We start from the raw sequence: 24161 nt of genomic DNA on the forward strand, positions 1-24161 counted from the left end.
AACATAACAAATGTTAGTGCTGGGCCACTTAAAATACAACTCCCTGTCCCCTATTCAAAATAGTCTGCTCATATAATGAATAACTTATGTAATGAGTGTTTCTAAGCAGAGTAGGCACAAAATTACATACATCCAATAGGCTGCCAGTCTTCTTTTTAGTTAGTCATTAATTATAGTTTGTTCTTGAATGTTCCTGCAGATTTTTCAAAGAGGCCACTTGTGTTTGTCTATAGGCATACTAACAAAAGCAGCCTATATGCAAAATCTGTCATCTGCAGATCTTCCCCCCAACCCCAGTAGCATCTGTATGTGCTTCAGTATTTATCTCATGCAAATGGCCAATGTCTAAAACAAAATACAAGAAGAAAAGCAAGTACACTGGGCCAGGAGTAAGGTTATGGGCTGGTCAGTCTAACCTCAGTCTGTGGGACAGTTAGGGAAGAAGTCCTCCTGCAAGTTGGTTCTAACCACCTGAAGGATAGCAACGTGATTAGGAACAGACTACATCGATGGATGAAGGGCAAACCATCGCTTTCCTGTGACAAGGTGACCAGTGCTGTGGATGAGAAAAGAGCAGTGGGTGCTGTGTACCTTGACTTTAGCAGGGACTTCAACACAGCATCACAGTGTCCATACCATTAAATTGATGAGATAGGGACTGGAAAAGTGAAAAGTAATGTGGTTGAAAAGTTGGCTGGACTGTTGGGCTGAAGGGATTGCTCAGTGATGCAAAGTCCAACTGGCAGTCAGTAAGAAGTGGTATATTTCAGGGGTTGGTGTCGGGATCAGTGATATTCAAGGTCTTTAATAATGACCTGGACAGTGGGGCTGGGCACAGTCTCAGCAGGTTTGTGGACAACACCAACCACCGGGTCGGTGTGCTGGAGGGCAGGGCTGCTGCTCAGAGTGACTGAGGGACACACTGGAGAAAAGAGCTGCTGGGAACCTCATGGAGCTCCAAGAAAGGCAAATGTAAATCCTGTATCTGTGATAGAAGAACTGTGTGACAATACAGGCTGGGGGCTAACTATCTGGGAGGCATCTCTGTAAAAAGTACCTGGAGATCTTTTCACCTGAGTGGAAAAAAACCTGCAAGGAGCCAGCAGGGTGGCCTCGCAGCAAAGAAGGCTGAGCCCAGCAGTCCACAGGTCCAAGGAGAGCTCTATCCCCTCTCCTCAGAGCTTGTGAGACTGCACTGGAGCACTGCATCCAACGCTGGCCCCCCCAGTACAAGACAGACAGACACACTGGAGCAAGTCCAGTGGATGGCACCAAGCTGGCCAGAGGGCAGGAGCACATGCCATATCTTAAAGAGTTAAGGAATTGCGTTCATTCAGGCTGGAAAAGAAAGCTTGCACGGAGGAGAGCCTTGTTGTTATCAGCTAATACATCAGAGGACTCAGGGGTGGACCGAGACTTTTCTCAGAGGTGTACAATGATGTGCCGAGGGGCTGCAGGCATCAGACACAAGTTGGAACAGGATCTGATCAGATAAGAGGACTTGTTTTAAACCACGATCCTGGTCCAGTAGCAGAATGGGTTGTCTGCAGAGATTCAAGAATCTTCTTTCTTGAAGGTCTTCAAGACTACCCTTGCTTTCAGGTCCCTGGGTGACCTGATCTAATTCAAGCTGTTTGGAGTAGGAGGTTGGACTAGATGACCTCCAGAGGTCTCTTCCAGCCCAAATTATTCTAGGATTCTGTGCTGAAGCTGTATGGAGTGATGCTGGCTGTGGAAGTGCAGTCCTTCAGCCTTGCTTTAAAAAGACTCTGAATTTAGAGAATTGTTTCATGGGGCACCCATGAATTATCCATCCACAAGGTAAGAATAAGTAATACGGTTAAGCAAAAAGGCAGAGAGGCTTGATGTTATCTGTAAGTATTCTTAAAGGCTATTTGTGTGTCCACACGTTCACAACCCAGCCCTTCAGGTTTGCTTCTTTGCAAATGTCACCTAGCCTCTTCCTGTTCTGATGAGGCATAGGTTTAATTTTGCAGGTTAGAGGCACTGAGAGCAGGGCGTATAAAAGAGGAAGGGAAAAATACACAGTATGGCTAGAGGAAGGGATCTGTTGCATTCCCTGCAGAATCAGACAGGATGTAATCATGCTCTGGCTAATGCTGCTGGCTTATAGATACTACAGAATGTGGGGAAAATGTGCGAAAGCACACTTCAGGGAAGAATATCTGCAGTTAAATATCCCTCCGAAGATACCCCTCCCCCCTCCATTTATACTTGATTTCTTAAACAGATCAGAATATGTAAATAATCTTCAGGATGGAAACAAAGCAGAGATTTTTTTTAAAGCTGTTTATTCTCTACCTTTTGCCCCGCTCTATTTTGAAGTTTGACATTAGTGTCTTTTGAAAGGGAGCATATGGTAGTTCTAATTAAGGCCTGTGATTTTCTGACATACAACTGAATAATACATTCCAAATACTGTTAAGCCTTCCAGATGAAATAATTTTCAGGGCTGAAGCACAGTAGCTTTATAATCCATCTTGCTGGAATATATATGCTGTGTAACACTGATCTCCTTAATAACTTTGAAGAATTTGATGTACAATACCAGAGCAGCAAGGAAAGAAGGGTTTTGTTTCTGTTTTGTCTGATGCTATTGGCAAGCTAAGTTTGGATCAGATAACAATCAATGTGCTTTGTTCCTGAAAGTATTCCTTGTAGCTTTGTTTTTAAATGTTTTGGTCAGATTGAAATTTAATACATTCATCTTTATCAGGTTTTGTTTCAGATTGCTAGATTTGTTTGTTTTACCAGTCCCCCTGGTAGAGATGTTGTAACTCTTCAGTCTCTCCAAAGTAATTCAGATCTCTTGAGACCTCTGTGCCAGATTGTCTTGCTCTACCTTGAATGTGTGAAACCTTTTTGAAATAGTGGTTTATGACAAATTTCTAATGTGAGTCAGGTTTCTTGAGATTCTTAATATGTACCATATGTTCATCTTATGTCTCTGAATTGCCAGGATACTCTTACAATCTAGAGAAGGTTTCCTCAAATTCTTTTTCTCAGTTTCTAGGGGAGGTAGTAGGGCAGCATTTATAATTGATCTCTTTTATCCAGTTAGGCACAAATCAGGAGAGGAGAGGATTTAAAGAATGCAATGCATTTAAACATTTTAACTTTTTATATATATATATTACCAACATCGATATAAAGTGAGATTTCCTTGTAGAATACTTTAGGTAATTTTAAAATTAAAGGAAAGTTTAGTCTTCAAATTATATATATATATACATATATATATATATTTTTTCCCCCACTGGAGCTTAATGGTTATTGGAAGACCTTTTAGAGTGATATCAGATTTTAGTGAAAATTGTGTTGTGTGTTTTTTGTTGTTGTTGTTGTTTTTTTTTTTTTTTTTTTAGGATCTTCATGTTTCCATCTTTAAATATAGGGAATATATGCAAAGGCTTGCAAATCCTTAGAATCATAATTTTCCTGTAGATTTATGATGAATGTTTTCAACTTCTATTTCAAATTAAACAATACAGCTTTACAGACCCAAAAATATAAAACCAACCTGCACTTAAATACTTCCCACTGTAATTTAAAGCACGTGAGAAATCTTTTCATTTCTTTTCCTTTTCTCTCAGGACAGCATTTTTGCTGTTATTTGTCTTTGAAATACAGTATCTGCCATCATTTGTCCTCATGTTTTGTTATCAAAATAAGAAATCTGTGATGTTGTTATTAATGACTTGCACTTGGCAAAACTATTAATTCGAAAGGTGTAGTTGAAAACAGAATGACAAAGATGAAGACTTAAGGGGATAACTGTGTAAGTATTGATGGTCCTTCTGTACCTGAACTCCAGTTGTCAACAAGAAGTCAGATACGAAGTGTTTAATGTACCTGAGGAATTAAAAATACTAGGTCAGCAACCGATGTGACTGGACTGATTGACTAGTTAAGGGATTCTGGGAGCAGATATGGCTTTAATCCTTCTTTTGTTTTATTTTAGCTTCTTAAGATAACTCGGTTCATAGCAAAGAACAACCTTAGAGACCTTCTATCATCTAAATCATCATGGTCCCAGAGGCCTCCAAGGGTAAAGGGACTACTTCAGTGTCTCCTTTTGGGTTGGGTTTCTTGTTTAGTTTTTAGCAATACTTTATTCAGATAAAACTGGAATAACTGCAAAGACATGTTCATGTGATGAGCCATTCTTAAAAGTTACTGTTCCACTTACTCTGAACAGCTGTACGGAGTTCTAAGACACTTTTAAACAGGATATGGTTACTGCTTATTTGAGCCCACAGTCACAGGCTCATGTTATCTCTTCTAGTTCTGTGTGTTTGTCATATATAATGCCCTATATTCCTACGTAAGTAATTTGTTCTTAATATTTTTGAGGTTTCTTATCCATTTTAAGCATTGTTTTCTGTCCCATGCAATATGACCTCTAATGTCACAGTGTCATTTTTGCTGCTCTTCTGTGAACTTATTTCAGTACAAAGTTCTTTCATTCATTGCTCCATGGAGGCTGAGAATGGTGTGCCACGTGAGAGCAGAGTGCTGTGTAATGGTTGAAGTGTACTGGAGCACTGTTAGCTGCTGTGTTTTACAAGAGACTTCTCTTTGTGTGAAATACAGAGTGGATGTGACTTTTAGATCATTTTTCATTGTGAAATATCATTGAACGGAGAGTTGACTGCCTTGAATCCTTTCTCTTGTAATGCTTTTCTACATCTCAACCCTTTTCCCCATAACAACATTGTGAATTGTTCCCTAGACTTCTCTTAAAGTTTATGGTAACTTTACTAATACACTTTTTTTTTTTTTTATTAAATCAAATCTACTATACTTTCTTCAGATTTCCACTAATACTTTCTATGTCCCCTTGGTTTTAAAACTGATAAGTGAGAAGACTTTGTCTGGTACATATATGTATGCATCTTTATTGTCTGTTCTTTTTGGTAAATCTGTGCATGCTTTTGTTTTCTTGTTTGTGTCTTTGTTTTTATTTTGCAGAGAGTGATAATGAACTCTCCAGTGGCACTGGTGATGTGTCAAAGGATTGTCCTGAGAAGATTTTGTATTCCTGGGGAGAATTACTAGTGAGATGGTAATGCTGTTTTTTTGCTTGTTTTTCAATTTAGACTTTAAATACTAACCTTGTCTTTGTTTTGAGACCTGTATGCTCTTGTGCAGGAGGTTTGAAACTTCAATTTATGTAGTTTAAAAACTAAAATGCAAAACACTGAAGTGTATTTATAAATTTGGTTTGAAAGGTGAAAGGTGCTGGTAAATCCCTTTATTTTAACTTAGCTGTTTGACAAATGTTTTCTCCAGTTTCTGTGCAAGTCTTATTTCTTTCAGTGTTTTGGAGTATGTCTCTTTATGCTCTCACTGCTTGAACGAGTTTTCAAATAAAGAATTTCTGGCCACTTGGCTTCCTTGAGGTTGGATGTTGAACCCTCCTGAATCTCAGTGCCTCTTAGTGCTAGGATATAAAAGACGGAGTAAATCTAGTCTGCCATTGTGCTAGCTGATATGCATTTAACTAACTGATTTGTTTAGGAACACTTTTTTTCCTTTGATGTGCTGCATGTAATCACTTAAAAAGAGATTCCAGGAAGACTCTGACCCTCACTTAAACTCTTTCTGGTGAAGAGTAAGATGAGGATTATTTGAAAGCCTAAAGTGTATTCTTAGCAGTGTTATTTCTGTGGTTTAATTAAATGCTTCAGCAGCAGCATATATTTTGCCAAGAGAGAAAAAGTCTCTATTTGCTACCTCTGCAAGACCTTATGCTACTAGCAAATGCCAGAACCACTTATTTGGTTTTTCCCTTTTTAAGTAATAGCTCCTGCTGTCTGGGACAAATATAATCAGAGGTTCTTAATTTGAAATTGCCAAAGTCGTTTTTTCCGAACACCAAAAAGAGCAGAAAAACATTTTTAGGACTTATTCAGATGTTTTTCCCGTATGCTTGGCCACCTTGTAGTTTTAGAGAAAACCAGCTTTTTGCTGCAGAGCTGATCTTTAATGGACATCTCATGGAAAAGTTTCCTCAAATGAGACCACCAGATTCTTAAAAGGACCCTTCCTTCTTGTTGTCGTTTTATTATGTTGTTATTCAAATTTCTGGTGAAAGATTTTTGGGGGGATGCACAAATATTTAATACAATGATTGTATGAATATTCCCACTATGGGCCCTCTGAATGATTAAGAAAATATTGAGGAAATGTGTGGAAGTGAGTTGATCCCTACACAGAAGTATGTTTTCCTCATCTGCAGTGGCTGTAAACGGATTTGCTCTGGGGCTATTTAGAACTCTCCAAGGCCTGTTCTAAAGGGCATCCCAAGTGAGTTTATAAATTGCTTGGAATTTTACATCTGTCTAAAATTTTGTTTGTACATTCTACAAGACTAATTAGCGAAGCCATTTTGAGCCCTTAGAAGAGCTGTGTGGCAGGTCTGTTTCAGTCTCCATTGCATTTGCATGGAAAGATGTTACCTTTTTTTTTTTTTTTTTTTTTTCTTGCATAAACTTGACTGTCCATTGATTCAGTTAGTTTTAAGTTTTGCCTGTGACAAATATCTGGACTCGTGTAGGTAAACATGCTGAAGTAAAGAACTGGTTGACTGCCCACAGCTCATTCTCTCCAGTTTCACGTAGCCAATAATTTCTTCATCTTAGTCAAGTACATTATTCAACAAGAAAAAAAAAAACAAAAACACTTTTGTAGGAAACTATTTTGTAGCCCTAACATAAGTATAGAGACTTAACGCAGAGGATTATTTAGTAGCCAAAACACTAAATAATTTTTAGCCCAGCTAAAGTGAGTTAAAGGAAGAGAAGTGGGATATCCCAGCCAGCTTGAAGACTAGCAGTAGCAAATATCTTCTTTAGGAGTGTTTCACATAATGTTACTTTTTGAGATAAATTCAAGCATATAAAATACTTGGGTTCTTGAACAGTGTTATGTTATATCTTAAGAACAAAACCTGGAAAGCGTAACAGATGAAAAACGGTAACAATTTGAAAACTAAAAATAGATTGAAATCTTCTAGCGTTTTAAACGTTGCACCATATGCTAAAGGAATATCTGTGCACTTGCAGAAACCATAAATAAACAAAAATTAACATTTCCACTTGGAGAACTGGTGTGCTGATTTGTCTCTTAGATGAAAAATTTCTTGCATTTTAGATGCTTCCTGTCATTTAATTAAAATGTCACTGTAACCTAATGGGCTGACTCAGCAGAAACATTGCTCTAAGTCTCCTTCAAAGGGTACCATATAACAAGGAATAAGAATAATTTCACAACAAGGTATGATAAACAGTTGGAAATTAGTGGAATACCTATTAATTTATTTCACAAAGCATACCACTTACTGCATCCTCAGCACTAAAGATTTTCTTGCAAGCTGGACTAGTTTAGCTGAGTACTTGTCAAGGTGGAGCATAGTTAGCATTGCTGTTCTATGTCCTTGCTCTTTGACCTTTTAAAATGATGCATTTGAACTTTACGCAAGAAAATTATAGCACTTTGTTACAAATTAAACATGTCAGCATCCATGAATGACCCACATGCTAAAGGATAAGACTGGGTGTAAGGCAGGCTTTTATTTAAAGCTCTTTTCTGTTACAGTCTGGCCAGAAAATCTCTAGCAATGTAATGTGCCTGGGCCTCTATACCAGGGAGGGAAAAAAAGTATATTTGTTCAATATTGCAGAACACGAGAGTGAGGGTTATTAATGATCAGACTCTTTCCCAGACAGATATTCGGAAACAGAGAGGTTGCTTTTTAAAGCTAGTTCTGCTCTACAGCAGGCACTAGCATTGCAAAAACATTGCCTCTACTGTAAAGCTTTGTAAATGTTTGGCAAATACATTAAAATATTGTGTGCTGTAGAATGCTTCATTCTTAGTTCCAAATATGGTTAGGAGTAAGGATGGTGGTGTAACATGGAAGGAGCATCTCTGTTAGTTGTTGCCATAAGCTATTTGTATTGTTTCTTAGTGTCACTGAAAAAGCTCTGTAACATTTATATGGGAATGTACCTTTTTAGGTGTTGATTTTGTGTTACCTACTTGTTGAGTCCTTAGAGAATGCCTTCTGTATTTCATATGTAATGCATATGACCAAATTAATTTAATATGCAGTGTCTTGTGAATGGTTCTTATTTGCACAACTTGTGTTTTAAGTTTCTAGTGTCTTTTATTTATTTATTCCTAAATTCCATCACTTTGTAACTGTTTAGAGTGTCTTGTTCTCTTAATAGTCCTGTGGATGGGACATTGTTTTTTGTTTCTATCTTTTTCCCATCACAAGAGTACTAACGTGACGTGCTACAAAACATACTGAAAAAGAGAAGAGGGGCTACGTAATGGCCTTCAGTTAGGCTGAGTAAATAATAAACTTTGAAATGATTTGTGTTGCACTACACGCTTACAAATACAGATAGTTACTGTGCTGAACAGAGTAAGGGCATTATAGAACAAGTTTCTCCCTCCACCCCCATTTCCCAGTGATTTGGGACGAGTATATCATGGATATCGTCCTCTGAGCATGGGAAAAAGGAAATTATTTAGAGCACATTTTAAATTTAAACTATAGTGGTAAACTGTTCACATACTAATGACCTGTTTCAAAGAATGAGTACTCTAAACATTTACAGAAAATTGAGGGTCAAATTATGGGTTATGTAGTTTATGTAATTCAGTGGCAGCTTGGTAGAATTTGGCTAAACTGCCATTCTCACTGTTCTCCTACCAGTAAAAATGAGAAACATAACAATGGTCAAAACAATAACGAAGCAAATTGTTGTCAGCATTTCCTACATTAGACAAGATAGAGCCAATGCATGCATTCTTCCTGCTGCATTGTTATGAAAATTGCCATAACCAGTCAAAGCCAGGTTTAATCTACGTCAGTAAACACCATTATCTCAAAAAGACTTTTTAAATATCTGTGACTGAAAGCTCAGCAATATCGTGTGCAGTAATCATCTCCTAAAGGTATGGGCTCAGTAACTAGTTTATGTTTGGAAAATACGTGATCTTCAGTATCCAACGGGTCTGATTACAGCCTTCTGGTGGCTGTATACACCCGATTTTTGTAGGACGAATTATGTGCTGCTGGGGAGTCAGCCTGGAAGTGTGCTCCAGCGTTGTTTGGTGTGTACAAGCAGGTAGTAAAATGCCAGCGCAGCCCACTAGCAGGTGTGTTTGGAGAGCTGGGATTTCGCAAAGCTGTGTGCAAGGGCTACTGCTTTGTGGGGCTTGCAATATCCTCTTGGCATTAAGTGTAAAAACTTCAACTTGAACCTTTGCATTAGTACTCTTAAAATCACCTTTTAGTTGTTTTCCAAATTTTTTTCCCCTGTACGGATTATTTTTCCTTTCATTTTTTTAACCTATGCTAAACATATACATTGAAGAAATATTTAGATCGAACTGTTTTCACAGATAGCATAGTCCTCTCTTTCAATTCAAATTGTTCTTTATTAGCCAGTTTAGATCAATTTCTGCAATTGTTTATTGTTCTAATTAATATCTCTAATCCTCCCAGGATTAATTTTGGAAATCGCTATGTTCTGCTGCTGGTGGTTATTGTAAATCCTTGCAGCAATTTTTCTTCCCATCTGAAGAATACTAGTTTAGTATGAGCAGTACAAGAATTATTTATTTGTCAGTTGATCACTCTTAATTTTCGGAGTAACATTGGAAAGTTGGAAAACTTCTCATATTTGTATCTTGATATCTGTTTCTGTAGAGTAATAGATGAATGATTGTCTGTTTCTTAGGCACAATAACCTTGTCGTGAGACCTAATGGATTATCTGCACTGGTGAAAAGAGGTGTTCCCGAAGCGCTGAGGGCAGAGGTTTGGCAGTTGCTGGCAGGATGCCATGACAACCAGGCGATGCTGGACAAATACAGAATTCTCATCACAATGGTAAGTGACTTTTTTTCTTGTTTTTTTTTTTTTTTTTTTTTTTTTTTTTTGGCATTTTACTCAGTTAAAATGAATTACACTGGCAGCAATTTTTTTCAGTGGCAAAGCAGCAGAAGAGTGAAACAGTTTGACTTGTTTGAAGCAACTGAAGTTGTGATTAGGTGACTTTACCTCCTGCCATGGGTACCTGCTGAATGGCATTAACAATGGAAATTGCTGACCTATATCTGTAGTAATACTTGACATTTAGCTTTCTATGCACTTGCTGTGATGATAATAAGCACATCAGCTTGTTGTTTGGTGGTGTTGTTTTTTAACTTCATGTTTTTTTCAGCAATTTCTGTTCACTGCATACTTCAGTTTACTGTTTCATTTTGGTTTTGCTTTAGTAACAAATAAGAAAGCAAGCTTGTGGGGTTTTTATTTTGTTGTTTATTTATAAAAGAAATTTAGAGGTATTTTACTTAGCAGGAGCTACTCTCCTTGCTGTACAGGCAGCTTGAGAAGAGAATCTTGTCAGGAATCTCCTGTTCTGTATGCTAATGCTGCCAGTGCAGTTAATAACCACTTCAAGTTGTCTGTAGCCTGTTCCAAAGTGCTTATAGCTGTGATTTAAAGATTGAGAACCACTGTACTAGCAAAAACTCTGTTCAGTTTCAGGAAGTACCCTCACTGTAGTCCTAAAATTCTTGCAAGGCAGGGTGCTTACGCACTCTGAGGAAAAAAGTGGTATCAAAAATGGTCATAATGACACAAAGAGATGAAGATACTCTCTACATGTTGCTCAAAGAAAGTGTTGGATTTGTTAGCTGGAGAAGGGACCATCTGTCCATGCGCAAGTTCTGGGGTACAGTAAACACTTCGTTTCATAATGTTGTGACATCTTTTTGATGCTTGCCCTCCTAATCTGATCTACCAGCTTTCTTACTAAAGTTTAAGAGTGTCCCTGGAGTGAGATTTGTCATCATGGCTTCTTTTTCCTTTACTAATAAAGGTATTTTGATAGTGTAAACCTTTCTTTTTGACGTGGTAGCTAGGTTATATTTTCCTTAGGAACCATTCACAGGACATCTGTCAGCTGCATGTTGCATCAAAACCACCTCCATTATTTTGCCCTTGCTTTCCAAAAGTGGGGAAGATGTTTGTTGCACAGCGGAGGAGGGAGTGGAAAACTTCTAAAATACAATCCTGATCTTGAAGCTAGGGCCTCATGCCTTAAAAATACCTTGCTACATTTGTCCTTTTCATGGCAGAAATATTTCAGTGACGTTATGTTGGAAGACGATATTGCATATAGTATTTAATATAAAAAAAAAAAATACACTGGTATGGATTATAAAATTAAATTCTATTCTGAAGCATTTGTGCAAACTCAGTTTTCTTCTAAAGTAAAACACTTTTATTCTGAAATCCAACTTTCTTGGATTGTCTGACTGTATGTAATTGCTGGTGCCTACACCATTTGGCATACATTAGATTAAAGGATTCATGAAAAGAAATGAACAAGAGAAATACTATGCCAAAGCAAAAATAAGGTATGTTTTGAGGAATAGCTAACGTTAGGTGTGTTGGAAACACTTGTCTGTTTCATTTTGGTGTGCTTATAATGTGAATTAGGCTCTTTATAAATAAATAGGCATATATATATTCTCTGAATCCGACTAAAATTTTTGTAATAGTGTAGTAGTAGATCTTAAGTGTATCAATAATGAGATGCATGTTAAACAGATTTATTGAGTATTCATTGTTCACTTCTGTATGAAAAAGCAGAACTGATTTTTTTCTTCATTGTATGCTACCATCCCAATATACAAATGTGTACTTGATTTTTTCCATAATTAACTATTCTTCCCATCAAATGCATAGCTTTAATTTTGATTCTTTCGGTTTACTCATGAGTCTGGACAGATTCATTGTCTCCTTGTATTTTGGTCATTCTGCTATATTGTCTCTGTCTTAATTAGGCTCACTTCTGATGTTTTTGCGTGTGTCTTGACCATTCAGTATTCTGTAAGCGTGGGCATCCTTGAGCACATTTCTGTAAGACAGCCCAAGGCGGTAAGAGATGGCAGGGTTCTGCACTGGGCAGTCCTGAGGATCGAGTGCACTGAGATATAAGAAGCAGGATCAACAGCTGAACCTGAACCCACTGCCTGCTTCCCTCCTTGTATGGCTCTTCCTTTGACAGCTCCCTGCTACAGCTGGCTTGCCTTGGAAGTTTGATGCCGTGTCCCATGCTGCTCAATTTTCTAGCTCTTTGTAACAGCTCTTCCAGCAGAGCCCTCTCTGAACGCCCTGGTGGAAAAATCTCTGTGCCTGGAGATTTGTAAGAAAGTACATTTATACAGGTGCAGGGTTTTTTGTTTGTTTGTTTGTTTTTGGCCTGGTGATCAAAATAACACAGCTAAATTGTGTCATTCGTAGTGAAAGGGTATAGAGCACTGTGGTCATTAACACATTAGCTGTTACTAGTAAGGTAAGGAATACTGGACAGTTTTGTTGAGTGAGGCTTGACTTTAAAAGCATCTTTGTTTATATGAGATGTAAATTTTTTTTCTAAAGTAAATTTTAGAGGCCTAACTTGAGGAACAAGTCTTGAAAACTGTCATTTCACTGTCACGAGTTGAATGTTAAACCCAGTAGCTGGAATTACCAGTATTGAACATATGATGCCTAATTTGTGACTTCAGTTTCTGGGGATCAGAGAGAACTATGTTAAATGCTGGGACTTTAAAGGAACTTTAAAACTACTCCAGTGTTGCTGGTTAAGTTCTGGTAAAACTGCTTACTAATGGAGGAAAACAGTGTTGTTGGCAGGCTGAAAATGTGTCCCTTGTGATGAACTGAATGATAGCAGAGTCTCAACATTTAAATTTACTTCAGAGATTGTGATATAGACATTTGTTGTTTTATGCCAATTGCATGCAGTTTGTGCAGAAGTGATATGTTAGATTGGCCAACTATTATTCACATCACTTGACAAATCTGGTGTGCATGTTACAGCATGCGTGTGTGCGTGTATATATATATATTATATATATGTATTCATCACTGTGCAGAGCTCTGAAATCTACTGCAGAGTTTTTCTGTTAGAAAACTGCTTTTTTCAGTGTGTTGTGTAAGAGAGTGAGTAATTTGGGATTTGTTTTAGTGTTTCACTTCAGCACAAAGGAAAACAAAATCTCCGTCCTGTAAGAAAAATGAGTGCCATACCATCTCCAAGAGGCACGTCCCATGTTCATCTTGTGCACTGGAGGCTGACAGTCAAGAACGTCCTAGTGAACTGAGTTTCCATTCTCATACCAGGGTCTTCACACGCTGATACGTTCCCCATTTCTGGCTGAGTTTGGAGTTCTAGGAGGGCAGGGATACAGAAATACTTCTGCTCACAGAAACATTTCTTACATCTCCTGCTGAGTTCCAGCTTGGTGATTTCTCTGGGCCTCTTAGAAATCTTTACTGGAGCACAATAGCAGGCCTTGCATACAATTTTAGAGAGTAGGAGTTGTGATTTGGCAGCTGTTTCCCTTCTGGCATATATGTAAATCTGCACTGTATGACAGAATCTTCCTTAGTTACCTTTCTGGTATGCGTGCCATAGGCTTTTGACCCTGCTGCATGTGGTACAGCACAGAGAGGGGAAAAGAAAACATACGTTAGAAGAGAGAAATATGTATTTCTCTCTCTTAAGGGGAAAAACGAAGGCAAAACAGTGTGACAGCACTGCTTATGTGATGATAATGAAGGGGTAATATATGTGATGATAATGAAGGGGTAATGCTGGTATATAGAGCTTTTGTAAAAGCATGTCAGGCCCATTTGTTAGATGAAGGCAGATAGAAGAACAGATGCACAAGTGAGGGTCACTTTGTTGAGGGAGTTTTTTCTCCTGCTTACCTTGGCAGTGTTTCACGTTCACCTTTGTGGTCCCTCTCAAGATGCTTAGGTGGACTGCTCCAATGATGAGATATATTTTGAACTCCCATAAACTAACCACCAGCAAGCCACAGTTTGTCTGCCTCATTACAGTTGAAGGCTCTGTCCCTGTCAGAATGGGTGTCAGGCATTGTTGATGCTAAATTACTAGAAATCTGTTGCCACTTGATGGTGGTAATAAAGCAACTTACTAAAGTGCACTTGTTACATTTGAAATGGAACAGATGTTTTATTTCTTACATTTATGCTGCCCATTAATAATGTTTTGCTTTTGTATTTTAGATGTTTTCCTTCTTGCATGTGTTTTCCCTGTTGAGTTTGTAGGGCAAGGCTTCTATTCACCTTTTCAGTGTTATGGGTTACTGGGTTCCTATTCCTTAGCACTGTTACTGTTGAAACTACCTTCTTTCAGGTCCTTTTTCTTAAGTTTAGAAAGCAACACGTGTCAGGGCTATATGGAGTTGCTTATGTAAAATAAAGAAAACGGAAAAAGAAAACAGCCACTCACGTTCTGTAGTTTGAAAACTTTGGGATGGATCCTTCTGAGCCAAGATTTATGATTTGGTTAATAGTATAATTCCTCAGTAAGAGATCTTCCATTTACAATCTGATTTCCACTAAGAAACGAGCAGTATGTATAAAGTTAATTTAACAGCATATGCAGAGAAGTTTGAAATGCTGCTGATTCTCTGGATTAAGAAAACAAAATCTCTCTTCAATTCTCATTTTTCTTTTCCCTCACTAGAATCAGAGCAAGAAGCCTGGTTTCAGATGAACTAGGCTTTGGTAGTAATGCGTTACTCAAGAGCAACGAAAGTTGACGTATGAATGTGAATGCCAATTTTTGAAATGGCTGATGATTTTGAGTCAAAAGGCTTAAAGAAAGACTATATGTCTGTCCTTCCAAATGACTTTCAAGAGAACCAAAAATAAGATTGTTTGTTGTCATAATTACCTTTGGCAATATGAGCATGTGCCCAGAACAGTTAGAGATAATAACTAATTAAAAGGTCAAGCTTGAGAAGAGCTGGCCAAAAAATAGCTTTGTGTGCTGACTGTGTAATGTTGGTTTCTGTCTGGGCCAATAACATACCAAGTCATTCTACAGTAGAGTGAAAATCTGGAGAATTTTCCCAAATCTCAAAGCAAATATGAGATGTTTTGATTTGGGGATTATATATTGTCGAATCATGAAAATAATTTATGTCAGTAATGTGGTTATTTTAAATCAGTACTAATCACACTGAAGTAAAATTCTCTTGCAGTAAGGACCAGCTATATGGAAGTTTGTTAGGGCATCTAGCTGATTTAGAGCTAATATACATAGTTTATTATTTCTTTTCTGACCAGTACTGGAATTTCTGACTCCTACAAGACACATCCTCTCATTTTAAAGGAGTGAATAAATAAAAAATAAACACCAAAACCCAAACCAAACAAAAACAACGGTATGATTTCCTACGTCTGTATACCTTTCAAATTAAGTTCTGCAGGTCCAGGTACAAAATTAAAGATTAACACTTGTTTGCTGGAAAGAATAGTAACTTATGGCAAATAGAAGCAGTCTGCATTCAAGAATGAAATTGCACTTTACATATTGCTTATACTAATATACTAAATTTCTCGTACCCATGTACTCAGAAGCCCTGAGGTGTGTGCGCCTGGCTGCATTGGCCAGGGTCAGCTGTGTGATGCGTGGAGGACAAGGGATGCTGGCTGTGAAGTGCTCCCTACATCTCCTGGGTTTATCTTGGTTATTCTCAACAAACTTTTATTTTTAACAAGTTTTTTGCCCTCTTTAAGAGCGGGGCATTTCTTATGGCACAGTCCTTTCCCACAAAGCTTGCTTTCTTCAGCCTCTGGATCAGTCACGTCGCTGCCCCTCGCCTCCGCTTCCTCCTTGCGGGTGCGTTGGAGGCTTGCGGCCTGTCCTGGTGGCAGGGCTGGTGCGTGGTGGCTTTGCTGCCCTCTCCAGCTGGCTGGGCATCTCTCGTGGGGCCTGAGCAGCGTGCGGCCTTCTGCTTGAGGTGTGGCAGGACGCTTCTCGTCTGCCACTTGGGCTGCTGTTTCTTCTGCCCATTGTGTGTCAGCGCTTGTCCTTCTCCTAGCCCTGTCTCTATTGTTTCTTCTGGTGCTTTTGCAAGCAGATGCTGCCATTCGTGCTTCTTTCAGATCGATCTTAAGACTTCTGTTACAAATCTCTAAGAGTTACAGTAGAGAAAAACATTTGAATAAGCCCAGTTTCATTGTTCTAAGCACCTTCTCAGAACACAAGTGTTTTCATTGTAGTAGGGCTGTGGGACGTCTGAAGAACGGGTGTCAGCATCTTATCCCAGAAGTGTAATGGTAATCTCTTGTCCAAAAGTAAAAGTTAAAAATGGGATAGGTAAAATTAGCAAGTAGTGTTGTTGAAGTTTCATCATCTGCTTAAGCATAGCCATTGAATTAACTTCATTAAACTGTTTTTCTTGGTGCATCTGTCTCCAAAAAGATCTCAAAGGATTGAAGATGAACTTTCATGTAAACTCAATACAGAAATGTTTCCCTTTAACACTTTGAAATTACTGACACTGTTCCAAAGTAAAAAGGGTATTTGCTTCTTTGTTTCATATGTAATATTTGCTTTATTTTCTTTTAGTGCTTGCTTGTTAGCATAGGTAGAAATAGAATGTGGAGGAGATTACAAATGAACCATTCTGTCCATGTAAATGTAGTTGACTTGGAAACTGGTGCTGTGATGTCACTGCTTTTTTATTTGTGTGAAATAGTTTAGCCATGGTTTGAGAGGATTACTTATTTAGGAAGACTGTTTTGCTTGGAGTAGAAAATTAATCAAGCTTGTTATTTGCAGCTATACCAAAGGTTATTAGGTTAGCAGTAGGAAGGGGAATATCTTTTGTCCCAATGGCATCGTGCAGGGTTCCACTGCTCAGTGTTCTGAGACTAATTAATCAGTAAGGGAGGCTAATTAAAAAGATGACTGTTCACCAGCTGCCACAGCAGGTTGGTTAATGGACTGAAACATTAGAGTATTTTTGTGGCAAATATTTGTGTTTAGAATTCTGTATCTTTGTCCTCAGTGAAAATGGGTGAGTTTATGCTTCTGCGCAAAGTGCAACAACTTAATGCATTTGTAAAAATAAATAAATAAATAATAATAATAATAATAATAATAAATGACTGCTTAAGCATTTTCTGATGTGTTATTAAATGCAGCTTATTCACTATATTATATTTAGTCCAATCAATTTGCACTTATACTGCAGCCTTCCTTAACGCATCTCCAAATTCTCTAAAGCAGTAAATAATAATGAAAGACAATGCAGCCCAAGAGTAGGCAGACAAGCTTTAAAACCTGGAGGTCTTAAAAATTATTTTCTTTGAATCACCGACTTTTGTAAATCAAGAGTGTTCTACAAGTGGTTTAAAAAAAAAAAAAAGAGTACATATCTATGCTTTGTGTGACCCTGATTCAAATACGTGTCCATTAGAATAGGAAGAACATAAAATTCCTGATGAAAAATGCACTAACCTGTTTCCACAGTCTGATATCTTCATTTGGCACTTAAAATCCAGGAAGCGTTTAGTGTTAAGGCTGCAGATGCTAGGGCCTTACTGTTGGTAGCAACAAAGAAACGGTACCATTTCTCAAATGCATGAAGGAGGTAGCTACTTTGTCTACAAACACTATAAATGATTGCCTGGAGACTGATGAAAACATATGAGCACACCAAGATCTTGACAAAGCATGTGAGTTGGAGTTGTCCTCCCGGGTAACTAGTTATGATGAGGCAGTTTTGTGCAGTGATGGAGATTTCAAAACAGAACCGAAGGATCAGAAATGCGTACAGGACACAGCCCCTGATAAAAAGGCAACAAAAAGAATATGCATTGCATCAGAGCTGAGAGGACAAAGTAAATTTCTGGTGTTTACACTAAAGGCCTTTAGGCCTCATTGCTGCCTGTTCAGCCTTGCTAACATTCAATTACGAAAAAGTAATTTCATAACTCACTTTTAGGGTATTATAAAGGCTGCTCTTGAGAGCTGCATAGACAAGTGATAGTGTAAGTATGGTTTGCATATGCTGTGGAACAGCTACTTTGTTCTGGGTAGATGCAAGAGGAAAAGGTAATGGTGTCTGGAAAAAGAGCGGAACAAAAATAGAGTGTAATCGGGAGCAGAAGAGACACAAGCCAGCAGCCATGGAAACCTGAAGTAATGTTTTACAGTGACAGTGTTCTGTATTACTTTGGAAATAATGAAGTAGAACAGCTCTTGCTTGTACTTTTCATAGTACGTTTGAAAAACTTTCACAAGAGTAATTAAAATGTGCTGAGTGTGTAAAGCATGCCAAAGGGCATCCAGTGAAAGGCCAGCTCCAGGGCTGGTGTGGATGACAGAGATGACAGACTTCTGAGAAGCTTGTCCACGCTGATAGGGGCCGTGGCTATTGACCTGTTGGTAAGTTTGCCACTGTAATTTACGTAATGAGTGTTTTAGATGCCAGCTGTTTTTTGACTGTTCCTAGTATTAAAAGCAAAGGTTTTAAAAGCAATAACAGCCTGGGAGTATTGAAGGAGAGGTTGGACATGGTGCTTAGGGACATGGTTTAGGGGGTAGCATTGGTGGTGGGGTGATGGTTGATGATCTTGGAGGTCTTTTCCAACCTTAATACTTCTATAATTCTAATCTGCGTTTTCTGCCCTGTTCAGTGGGGAGCATCCAGTATCCTCTGAGCTCTGCATGTGGTTACAGATACTACAGACACAGCATGCCCGTCTCCATGTTGTCTTTTTAACAATCAGTGGGAAATTTCAATGGTAATACTTTGGAAAATGCCAAGCTGTAATATTTTTGTTGTTCTAGCATTTTTTATCTTATTTTTTTTTATGCTAACTAGAAAAGGTTTTGCTTCACTTCTAAAGAGATTAGGTATCAAGAATGGTATAGTTATATGCTTCTCAGTTATTTAAAAATAAGCGTTATGAGGATCAGGTATTAAGAAAAACATTTTTTATTTGACCAGAATGAATACTACTTGTTTTATTGCTTTTTTAATTAGATGCTTAGATATGAAGTAAAATAACTGTAGAGGAACGGATCACTGAGAGATGTGTATGTAACATTTCCAGTTTCATGTTTGTTTTAAATTCAATTTATTCAATATGTATAGGCAGATTCACAAGCTTTACTTACCCCTACCTTCCCTGAAAAAGGGGAGGGCTAGGATAACTTTTACTTACCAATTTTGTTAAACTTACATTGTTCATTTTGTGGCATGTAGATTCTTGACATTTTGTTAATTTTATGTGTTTTGTAGAGAAGGATAAGACCATATGGTGGTTGGATTGATAGGACGCCTCATTTTTGGTATAAGCTGAGCTGTTATTCCTTGTGGTTGGTTTTCTGCTTGTTTGAATTATTTTAGTGGTGCTGCATGTTGTGGAATAATAAATTAGAGATGAACTGAAAATACTTACAGAAATTAATAAGGAAGTATTGCCTCTGAAGAGCAGAGGTTGACAGAAGTTTTAATTCTTTAAATAGCTTCATTTAAATTCAGACTTCAGATAAAAGGTTTAGTTTATTACGAATGTACCAAGGTACCTAGTTTCATAGTAAATGTTAATACTTCTGTTACAAATTCAGGAATAAAGTGTCCCTAAGGTGAATTTAATTTGTCAAGTTTTGATTCATTTATAGCTCATCTGGAGAAAATCTTTCAATTTTTGTGTGCGCAAAATGAAAATCTTGTGTTCACTCTTCATGTTAAAAGAAATTCTTATGTTTAATGACAGCTCTTTTCAGGAAAAAAAGGAATAGCATCCATTAATAATTTTTATTTAATAATAATTTTAACCTTTATGCATGATATTTGAGGTATAAAACATAAAGAATTCTCTTGCAATTTTTTTGTACATAACCACTTATGATAGCATTAAAACGACACAATGCAATTCCGGGCTCTTGGGACACTGTACGACCTACTAGCTCTAAAATGCTATAAATTAACACATTTGTTCTGAAGGGTAGAGTGCAAATGAGATTTGCATTTGTCCTCTTGGAGACCATGTTCTGCTGTGGTCTCTGTGACTTTATAATCTGTTATCTGCAGAAGTAGGGGAGCGCAGTTGTTCATCACTTAAAATAGAATGATAGTAACAGTATTATGGCCTGAGTGGGTTTAAATGATGGTTACTGGAAGAATTGATACTTAAATTGATATTCTCATCAACTCTGTGTGTGTGTATAGCATATATGCAATATATGTATAGTATATATATGCTGATAATAGCATTTTGTTGGGCAAGATGAAGCAGGGATGTCTCAGTGTCTTGCTGTATCTTTACAATGTAGCGAGCAATAAGAGCTGGTAGTTCTGGTAAATTCTTTGCGCCTCAGAGCTTGTTCCTAAAATCCCTGATGCCCCTCTGTAGATAAAATGCTACTAGATATCCTGGGTTAACTTGCATACTGGTTTGTTAAGAGGTGTTCAGTTTTCCTGTAGCAGTAATGATGTTGATGCTGAGAGAGCAGCCACAGCAGAATTCGGTAGAGGTGTCAGTGTTCTGTGCTGCTCCTTTCTGAAGTTCTCTGCAGCGTGTTGTCTTTCTGCAATGCATATGTATCCTGTGCCTGCATCTTTCTGCTTAATCTGAACAGTGCCCTACACCATATCAAATAGTTGTGTGTGGACAATTGCAAGAGCACTGCAATTCCTGACAATATACATATTTTTTTTCTTTTTAAGTCAGCCTCCTCAGGGTATCACCTTTCATTTGAAATTCTTTGTATGCCAACTTCTTAACCATGCCTTGCTCTCAAACAGAGGTTGGGTATCTGGAGTTCGGGAGGCTGCGTTACTCAAGGGCTGGAGTTATCTGACGGTGACTGGAGGAGACGAAGCATCATTTTGCATATGTTACTGTAACGGAGCAGTTAGTTTGAGAGGAGTTCAGCGATATATATAGGATCTGCAGTCTAGGAGTTGGAAGACTGCACTGAAAAACGCAGTAATTGTATTTTAAATGCCTTGTTTATAAGGCTGACTAATTTCTGTTATTGCGTGTATAAATTAATAGTGGCATTAGTCTTTGGGAGAAATCTGGGACAGCCTGAATCTGACATGTGAATTGGAAGGCCATTTGTGTGTCAGCTGCATGCAGAACTGCCACAGTGGATCCCAGTGCGGTGATTCCATCTAAAAAGGATTTTCTTGAAAATCTGAATTGCGTTTGAATGGTTTTTGCCTGAATTCAAGCTGTAAGTTCTGTTGTATGATTTTGAAAGGTTGTTTAAATTCTTAGGAATAAGAGTACCAGCCCAATCTGAGGTCCTGAACTTCCTCACGTAGAAAAGGGTGCAAAATACAGTTCGTAAAATAAGCGGTATTTCCTGTGCCTGCTTGATGAAAGCTATTGTTTCTAAATCCTTTTTAAGAGAGCTGACTACCTAATTGCTGGTTTCAATGTGTCAGTGTTTGATGTGATGGGAGTTAGAGAGCCCTGGATGCTCAGAAAAGAACACTAAGAATCAAAGGATCCCGAAGTACTCTTCATGTCTAGCTTTTTATTTCATAGCATCATAGAATATCCCGAACTGGAAGGGACCTGTAAGAATCATCGAATACAACTCCTGGCACCACACAGGTCTACCCAAGAAAATCAGACCATATTACTAAGAGCACAGTCCAAACGCTGCTTAAACTCCAACAGGCTTGGTGCTGTGACTGTGTCCCTGGCGAGCCTGTTCCAGTGCACAGCCACTCACTCAGTGAAGAACCTTTTCCTGATGTCCAGCCTGACCCTCCCCTGTCGCAGATTGACACCTTTCCCTCGGGTCCTATCACCAGTCACTAAAGAGAAGAGATCAGCGCCTGCTCCCCCTCGTGAGGAAGCTGTAGGCTGTGATGAGGACTCCCCTCAGCCTCCTCTTCTCCAGGCTGAACAGGCCAAGTGACCTCAGCCACTCCTCATAAGTCTTCCCCTCTAGGCCCTTCCCTGTCTTTGTAGCCCCTATTTCTCTTTAGGAACCACAGTTTGAAGTCTCTTAAAATACCTTTGTTATCAAGGCTAACAGTGGTGGTCAATGCTTTAGTAAAGCACGTTTTACTACAGCGGTGGACAGTTCACAAACATTAAAATTGTAACAACAACAGCAACCAAAAAAAGGCTTGACATGCACATGTAGAAAAATTAAAGCATACGTACGTGATGAACACAACATTTAAATTCCAACTGGAATTTAATATAGGGGAGAATGCAGATACCTATTTCAAGCTTAACTTATGTATGACTTCTTTATATTGTACTTTGGGATTTTATCACTACTCATTTTTTCTTTTTCTGTGATATTCTTCTAAGGGGATGAGCTAGTATTAACTACATTTCACAGCAATCACTTGGAAGGCAATGAGAGACCTATAGATCTTATTTACTGCCTGTATCCCATAAACGTTTTCCCTTTGTAGTGATGAGTATACTCATACCAATTAAGAGTAATTTCCCTATCAGTACCAAATTCACAGCTGCTGAGGTAAACTAACTAAAAGGAGACAATTGCTGTCTGCTAGTGCATTTACTCTTCCTAGTAATCTTTTATGTAGGTTTCTGTGAACATACACAAATATTTTGGCAGCTAAGAATTTTTTCTGGTTGTGAATTTTCATCAGATGTTTTTCGAGCTGACAATTGAATATTAGTGATATGGAGCTGTATCACTTTTAATCAGATACCATATTTGATAAAGCCATGTTTGTGTGGCCAGCTGGTCTCAGAAGTGATCCTGTGTCAAAATACAACCTTTTTCTGACCAGGTAGTACAATATATACAGTCTGAATCTAAAACTAAAGCTTCTCATTTGGGGGTGCAGTTTCAGACTATGCCTTATCCAGGCTGTCAGCTTGCCAGAAGAGGTTTCTTCTACTTCAGTTACAAGGCTGTTGCATCATGGTCGCTTGTAGATTTTTATTTAGAAAACTTCCTTCCCCACATTTCCCTGTCAGGGCAGTGAGGCTGCCTCTGCGGGTAGCTGTGGTGTATGGGCTGAGATGGGAGCATGCAGCTGGGACAGGGCAGGAGGAGCAAGGGGCTGTCTTCTGGCAGCCTTCAGATAGCTTTGGGTTAATGGAAAACTGCACTTGAGCTATACTTCTTGTTATGGCAAGTGTTATACTACCTGTGTGGCAAAGGAATTAGTGGCACCTTTTGGAATGATGCTGCCTTTAAAAAAAAAAAAAAATAAATGAACTCATAACTGTAATTTCAGAAACTGCTTTTGGTCTCTGTTGTCACACCTTGCAGCATTTCCTTTGCCTTTCTATGAAAATCACTTGCTCTCAAATTCTTCTTTTATGGAAAATTACAAATATAAAAACATGCGTTAGGGATAAAATGGGCCTGCACAAATTAGAATAAATATTCTTTTGGGATGCTTATATATATTATATGTTTGGTGCAGAATGGCTATATCTGATATAAAAAGAAATGTGCCCTCCGGATGGATTAATGTAGCTGTCAGTTAAGTGGCATGATATTTGGACTGCTGCACATTTTCTTTGAACTGAAAGACTTGCACTTCAGGCAAACATGCAGTTGATTAATTTTAGAAAATTATACAATGAGGAAACTAATTTCATAGAAAGCTCAGAACAGCATGTTTTCTGTCTTCAGTAACTGGTTGAGTCAGCAGCAAGCCTTGAGAATACGCAGCCTGACTCCTTGCGCCTAGGCATTACAGAGAACACTTTCTGAAATTTTTATTTAAACTTTGATATTCTTATGTCTAAGGTTTATCTTTGCTGATGAAAATTTATGTATAGCGACTCTAGTACATGGAGTTTCCTTTGGTGAATCTGTGACAAAGTCAAGAGCTTCTGTAATTAATGTATTTTCCTGCATTGTTATTTGCACTTTAGAAATACTTGTAGCTTCGTGGGATGCCTAAGAGGGAATGAGTTTCCTGTGCACCTAATCTTGTGGATTAATATGGAGGTTGGGGAAGCAAAACTGCACAAAAATTTGTTACCCTTGCTGCACTTCCTTATGCGTTGCTTGATTTACGAGGTGCAGCTCTTGATTTCTGTGCAGGATTTGATCTGATTCTTTTAGCCCAAACCAGAATTCTTGGCCATGCACCCTGTGCACATTGAAAGCTCTGGTGGACAGAGCCAAGGCTTTCATGTGGGTCAGAGAAGAGTTGAGTAATGCTACTAGGAACCTTGGTGAACAGCAGGGAAGACCAAGTGCAAGGCAGGTACCGTGCTAAAATGTTAGCCCTCATGGAGAACGCAAG

The 24161-nt window shown here is 38.3% G+C and overlaps 1 protein-coding gene across 3 annotated transcripts in view; it reads left to right on the forward strand.

Moving 5' to 3' along the window:
• Positions 1–24161, forward strand: part of RABGAP1L (RAB GTPase activating protein 1 like) — a 248515-nt gene that overhangs the window by 55222 nt on the left and 169132 nt on the right. For all 3 annotated transcript variants that reach the window (XM_032192057.1, XM_032192060.1, XM_032192059.1), the window contains 2 exons: positions 4993–5086; positions 9780–9930. In XM_032192057.1, the coding sequence (XP_032047948.1) occupies positions 4993–5086; positions 9780–9930 (245 nt within the window). The remainder of the gene's footprint in view (positions 1–4992; positions 5087–9779; positions 9931–24161) is intronic.

This window comes from Aythya fuligula, chromosome 8 (genome assembly GCF_009819795.1).
Source record: "Aythya fuligula isolate bAytFul2 chromosome 8, bAytFul2.pri, whole genome shotgun sequence".
NCBI lineage: Eukaryota > Metazoa > Chordata > Aves > Anseriformes > Anatidae > Aythya > Aythya fuligula.